Consider the following 7,383-nt stretch of genomic DNA (forward strand, 5'->3'; position numbering starts at 1 on the left):
CCTGTTAGTCTAAAAGACGAAATAACTCATACAACGGAAAAAAAAAATACAGTATACGGAGTACTCCCTCCATTCAACTCGACTTTACAAGTTTCTCTTTTGCGCACTATTCAAAAGCGGACATTCAACTTCAATTTTCTCTCGATACATAAGTGAAAATATATTCATGTGGGATCTTATTTGATTCGTCTTTAAGAGTACATTAAAAATATCTAACTTTTATAATTTTTGCAAACACGCAGCTAACGATATTTATCGTCTAAAAACTGCGTTGGCAAACGTGATAAATGAAAGTTGTAAAGTGGAGTTGAATGGAGGGATTATATAGTAGCAGAGCTAGTCGAAAGCAAAGTCTTTACCTCTTGTCAGATAATCTAGGCAACCGGTAACATTGATTTGACGATTAGTGTGACATATACACATTTAAAAGCAACTTGATCACAGGTAAGCATGCATAAACCGCACCGCTAATAATGAAGTAGGAGTATACAAACGCGTAAAACCATTGTACGGCACAAATAACACAAATAACACCAATTCTTGAAGACGGACACTTTTCGTCACAAGCTGAAAACGGGCCAAATGTCGCCATTTTAACGACAAACTGTGACCATTTTAATGACAATTTATTATAGCTTAGGAAATTGTCGTGGTAACTTTTTAGGTAAAATGGTTACATTTTCATCTTAAATGGATCACATTTTTACCCCGTTTTCAGATTGTGACGAAATATACTCGTCACAAGCAAGACGCTTTGAATAACACCAAAAAGGAAAGACGAATGCAAATTATTTTACCGTGTTGCCTAACAATTGAATAACTATGTACGAAATCAGCCGTGCACCTAAAAAAAAGTCGTCAAAAATATAATATTATAAATAATTTCCAAGCTTACCCTCTTAGGCTCTGTTCTTTTGGACTGAAACTTGTAGGATCTGAACTGAACTGAACTTATAAGATCTGAACTGAACTGAACTGAACATATAGGATCTGACCTGAACTTATAGGATCTGAACTTAACTGAACTTATAGAATCCGAACTTAACTGAACTTATAGGATCTGAACTAAACTTATAGGATCTAAACTGAACTTATAGGATCTGAACTGAACTTAAATTAAGTGAGTATAGGATCTGAAGTGAACTTATAGGATCTTAACTGAACTGAACTGAACTTATAGGATCTGAACTGAACTGAAATTATAGGATCTGAACTGAACTGAATTTATATGATCTGAACTGAACTTATAGGATCTGAACTGAACTGAACTGAACTTATAGGATCTGAAGTTAACTTAAATTAAGTGACTTTAAGTCCAAAAGAACAGGGCCTTAATACTTCCCCAGAGGAGTCGCCATTGTGAGATCCCTGAACAAATCTCCTTTTTTGAAATAAGTAAATAATATGGAGTCGCCCGTAGATTTATAAAAAACATACAAAAACAATTTTAACGGAAAAACTCCTTTTGATCCCTAGAATGGGAATTAATCCGTCACTCCGATCTGAACCAAAGATTGTGGATAAGATTAAGGATTCGGGGGTAAAGGTACGGTCAGGGAAGGTGTTAGGAACCCGGACCGCCCATCAAACTGACGGGCTCTACTATTTATTTGTAATATTATATATTTGACGAAAATTGACGATAAAAAAGGTTAATTATACAATTTTATATAAGACGATATAAATTTGATACAAGGAAAAGTTAACTAGGTTAGTTTATAAAGAATTATACAAATTACGATAAAAACAAAGAAAATAAATAAAAGACTGAAATTAAGCGAGTAAAGAAAACTTATTCAATTTTGGTACTCTCGGACCTATTTGGATGTTGATTATTAATGAATTTCGTCTTTGTCGTAAATTAAAGGCTCTTATACGCTTATATGGAACTTTGATGAGTTTATGTATATGGTTTAATTTGAAACTGGGGTAATATATTTGAGACGGTGTATAAGAGTAGAATATTAGATCTGGATTTATTTGGGTATCTCGGTATTATTGTGCTTCGTCCTCTCCTGAAAGATTTTGTGTATTACCTAGAGGTATTTATAGTGACTCGTAATTTATAGTTTGCTATGATTTGTTTTGTGACAAGTTGAGTTTAGTGCGCAAGAGTCGAGAGTTTGGGTGCCTATTTACTTGATGTGCAAGTCTTACCTATTAAATATGCCGTCATGTGCATTAATCAGCAATTCTAGCTCATTTTGGTGTTTTAAGTTAATCACGATATCATTTGAATGCAATCGGGATTTGGCCAAAAATCGTAGCAAGTTTGACCGTTATAATATGGGTTAGGGAGTGTGGAATACACGCTCATATAAACGAGTGTAAATTTGCAATTTTAAAGAATAAGTTACAATGCAAATGAGTCAATGTTGTCGTGGCTCAAAAATTGGAAAATAGGCTAACCCCGATCGGGGTTGATGGTATCTAGTCAAATTTCCACAAATTTTATTTACGTAAAATTGAAAAGCTACGCCCCCGATCGGAGACACTAACCCCGATCGGGGTGAGTGGTGTTTATCGGGTTCTATGAACCGTGTTGCATTGTTTCATACTTTTCTTTATGTTCCGTTTGGATGATAACCGCCTTTCGTTTTCTGTTTACTTTTCATGAGTATATATATATATATTCAAAGGATGCATGAGGAAAGGTTAGAAAATAATAAAACAAACTTTATTATTCAGATTTTTGCATAACAAACTTCATAAAAACTTCATAAGTATTTCTCTTGTTTTGCCTTAGAACAAGAGGGAAATTTGGTGTATTATCCTACGAAAGATTTCTTGTAACCCAAAGGCTTAATAGGGTAGAAATACTTTCTAAGGAAAGCGATATATTTCGTGATCATCAAGTTATCCAAGTTTGATTTGTCAAATACCCTATACAAAACTACAACATTCTTAGAAAGTATTTACTGTTTTGACAATGTCGAATGTTAAGGAAATGACATCCAAGTTTGGAAAACTTGAGAATTTTAAAGGGGTTGATTTTAGGAGATGGCAAAAGAAAATGCATTTCCTACTCACCACCCTCATGGTTGTGTATGTCCTAAGTAACCTAATGCCGGAGCATCAAGATGATGAAACAATGGAGGAAGCCCACAACCGTCTCAAGTGGGAAAATGATGATTATATTTGTCGGGGACACATTCTAAATGATATGTCTGATTCTTTATTTGATGTCTATCAAAATTATGAGTCGGCAAAAGAACTTTGGAATGAATTAGAGTCTAAATACATGGCCGAAGATGCTTCTAGTAAGAAGTTTCTTGTAGGTAATTTCATGAACTATAAGATGACGGACTCAAGGCCGGTAATAGAGCAATATAATGAATTGCTCCGGATATTGGGACAATTTGCCCAACACAAGATGGAAATTGATGAATCCATTTCGGTCTCAAGTATAAATGACAAATTGCCTCCTTCTTGGAAGGATTTCAAGCATATGCTCAAGCATAAGAAAGAGGAGTTGTCTATTGTACAACTAGGGGGGCACTTGCGCATAGAGGAGTCTCTTAAAGCGCAAGAGGGTACTAAGGGAAACTGGGTAAGAGTAAGGAAACTATGGAACAATCTTTGATCAATATGATGGATGTAGGTGAAAGTTATAAGGGATTCAAGGGGAAAAAACGCCTCATGCCTAACACTAATGATGACACAAACAAGAAACCCAAGGGTGCTTATTGGATATGTGGTAAGACCGGGCACTTTAAAAATGATTTTAGGTTGAAGAAGACCAAGAAGGGTTCTAATTACAAGAACAAATCTGGGCAAGTGTCTAAGGACAAAGGCCCTCCTACTTATCAAGGTCAGAATTTTGACAATGGTATTAAGCATATTGTAAATTATATACCACTAATTTCTGAGGCATTCTATGTGCAGGATGATGATATTTCATGGTGGATTGATTCGGATGGTACAAAGCATTTGTGCAAGGACCGTAGATGGTCCAAGACTTATGAACCGGTTAATGACGGTTTAATTCTTTCTATGGGAAACGAATCAACAACTCCAACACTTGGTCGTGGTGTAGTAGTGTTAATATTTAGTTCCGGAAAATCTATTCATCTTTATGATGTTCTTCATGTACCCGGAATAAGGAAAAACTTAGTTTCCGGCGATCTCTTGTCAAAGTATGGTTATAGGCAAGTATATGAGTCGGATAAATATGTATAAGCAAATGTGGTACATTTGTAGGATTTGGATATTTATGTAATGGAATGCTTATGTTAAATATTATGAATAAAATGCATGATATTGCTTCTAATTTCATGGTTTGTCATAATGAAAATGTTCCTTATCTTTGGCATGCTAGACATGGACTTGTTCACTTTAAAAGGATGATTAATATGTCTAAACTTGGTTTAATTCCACTTTTTGTTCTAATGTTGAAAAGTGTAAAACTTGTATGATGAATATAATTACAAGACAACCTTTTAAGAATATTCATAGTTGTTCACTTGTCTTGGATTTAATTCATAGTGATTTGTGTGATTTTAAATCTTCACCATATTTAGGGAACAAAAAATATGTTGTAACTTTCATAGATGACCATTCCAGATTTTGTTATATATATCTTTTGTCAACTAAAGATGAGGCCCTTGAAAAGTTTAAAATATTTAAAAGTGAGGCAGAATTACAAGAATCGATCATGATTAAACGATTGCGCACTGATCGAGGTGGAGAGTATTATGATCCAATGTTCTTTAATTCATGTGGCATTGTGTATGAGGTTACTCCACCACATACACCACAATTAAATGGTGTGGCGGAGAGGAAAAATCGTACTCTAAAGGAGATGGTTAATTATATGTTATCCTACTCGGGTTTGAGTGATGGTTTTTGGGGTGACGCTATGTTAACAGCTTGTTATTTATTAAATAGAGTTCCTAACAAAAGGAACAATGATGTAACCCCATATGAACTTTGGTACAAGAAGGCACCAAACTTGAATTATATTCGAGTTTGGGGTGTCGGGCGGTAGTAAGATTACCGGAACCCAAAATTAAGACATTGGGCGAAAAAGGCATTGAATGAATCTTTATAGGATATGCTATGCATTTCAAGGCATATAGGTTCTATGTTATAGAATCTAATAGATCAATTGCGGTAAACACCGTAATTGAATCTAGAGATGCAATATTTGATGAAAATAGATTTTCTTCATTATCAAGACCAAAGGACATAGTTTCATCAAATAATGGAACAAATGAGGAGAACATAAATGTTGAACCTCAAATGAGTCACCCGAACTCCGTAGAGGTACAAGGATTAGAAAAAGAAAGTCTTTTGGTCCAGATTTTCAAAACCATTTGATTGAAGGATCAAGAGAGGAGGTAGGATGTCAATATGAGGTATTGCTACCATGTTTATGAAGATCCTAAGACATTTGGTGAGGCTATGAAGTCTCAAGATGTTGCCTTTTGGAAGGAAGCCATAAATGATGAGATGGATTCTATCATGGAAAATAATACTTGGGTCCTAACGGATCTACCTCATGGATGCAAACCTTTGGGCCGCAAATGGATCTTCAAAATAAAGGAAGATGAAAGTCGATGGCTCAATCGACAAATACAAAGCAAGGTTGGTAATCCAAGGTTTTAGACAAAGGAAGGTATTGATTATTTTGATACCTATGCTCCGGTTGCTCGAATTTCTACTATTAGATTATTAATTGCACTAGCGACGATTAATAATTTAGTGATCCATCAAATGGTTGTTAAGACCGCATTCTTAAATGAGGATTAGTCGGACTCACTTGGAGCTTATTTTCGGTTACTTGTTGTTAGGAGCACCTAGACCAAAACAATATTTATATCTCCACAAACAACTTTACTATTAGTAAAGAGGTAAGTAAAGGTCGGATCCCAAGGGACGGGTATTGATGTAGGATTTTCGATTGCAAGTAGCGGTGTCTAGGGGTGTCACGATTTGGGTTAAAATAAGAAGATCACTAAACTAAATAGCAATAAGAGTAAACAAGCAAGATGATTAAAATGAGATGTAAACAATTGATTAAAAGCACTAGGGTGTCATGGGGTCATAGGGGATGCATGGAAATTGATCATACAAACATATTCTCAAATTATAAGCAAGCAATTATTGTTGTGACAGATCGAGTTAGTTTATATCTTACAATCCTAGGAAGGTTTGGGTCCCGAAGCCGAATCGATTAGATTGTACAACACCTACAAGTCGACTTAATCCTTCCTACTCAACTATATGCATGGTCTAATGAGACTTGAGTTGGTTTATGTATTACAAGTCTCATTGAAAAGGTAAGTGATGGTTAAAAAATGCAAGGGTTCATAAGCTCACATTTCATCAAACATAACATGTGTATAAGTTGAGATCACAACAAGCAAGCAAATAAATTATGAAAACATATTAAATTAAGCATGAATCATCCCCCATGTTGGTTTCCCCAAATTACCCGTTAACCCTAGTTAAGGAAACTACTCACTCATTATCAAGTTTAACATGTTAACAAGGTTGTCAATCATATTAACAAAGCAAAATATGATGAATAAATGAAGATGATTAACAATAATTAAAAAGGGATTAAGAGAATTATACCTAATAATGATTCCAAAATAAAGCAAAGAATAATAGAGTACTTGATGAATGATTGGAAGGTTGTCAATCTCCCAATAATAACCCAAATAATCTTCCATTACCCAAAATAAAAGATGAAAAAAAGATAAATTAAGGAAATGAAATTTGTATTAAGACTTGATTAGAAGTTGATTACAAGATTAAAGAGAGATTAGAATGATATAAACTACACTAAATATTGATAAGAAGAATATTATTAATCTAATTAGACTAATGGGGTATTTATAGTGGGGATTCGTTACACAAATTAGGGTTTACTAAGGGCTTAAATGACGATTAAGTCCTTGAGGAATCGCTCCTCTCAGAAAAGATGCGGGTCTCCTTTTAGCCGGGCTTTCAAAAATATGCGCATCTTTCATGGAGGAAGAAGAGGACGTGTGGGTCTGTAACACAATCCGAGCATCCAAGGGTCGGGACGAGCAGATTCTCAGGTGGCTTGGACGAGCGGATTCTGGCAGTCTTGGACGGGCGTCTGGGAAGCTTGGACGAGCTTCCTGGGAAGCTTCTGGACGGGCGTCCTGCCTGTTTGGACGAGCGGATCTTGTCCCAGCCTTCCTTTTCTTCTTTTCTTCTCCTCTTCTCCCAACAATCCTCCGGGATTTTGTCGGGGATGCAAGGATTTCTTCATCATTGCCCATCTACTACAATATGTACAAAGGCCTTCTAGTTTTGTCTTCTCTTTGATGCTTGGTCATTAGATTCGATCAATTTAGCTCTAGTTTGCCATGAAAATGCAAGGTTTGCACTCCTCTCCTACCAGGGAAA

At 35.5% G+C, this 7,383-nt stretch overlaps 1 protein-coding gene across 1 annotated transcript; it reads left to right on the forward strand.

Annotated features, from left to right (window-relative positions):
* The first annotated feature begins 2,929 nt into the window (after positions 1-2,929).
* LOC141628334 (uncharacterized) lies at positions 2,930-3,583 on the forward strand. Its single transcript, XM_074441492.1, has one exon. The coding sequence runs from the start codon at positions 2,930-2,932 to the stop codon at positions 3,581-3,583; it is 654 nt and encodes a 217-aa protein (XP_074297593.1).
* Positions 3,584-7,383: the final 3,800 nt, after the last annotated feature.

This window comes from Silene latifolia, chromosome Y, assembly GCF_048544455.1.
Source record: "Silene latifolia isolate original U9 population chromosome Y, ASM4854445v1, whole genome shotgun sequence".
In the NCBI taxonomy this organism is placed as follows: Eukaryota; Viridiplantae; Streptophyta; class Magnoliopsida; order Caryophyllales; family Caryophyllaceae; genus Silene; species Silene latifolia.

Coding starts and splice junctions, on each gene's coding strand:
- LOC141628334 (XM_074441492.1), top strand. CDS start 2,930: ATGTCGAATGTTAAGGAAATGACATCCAAGTTTGGAAAACTTGAGAAT.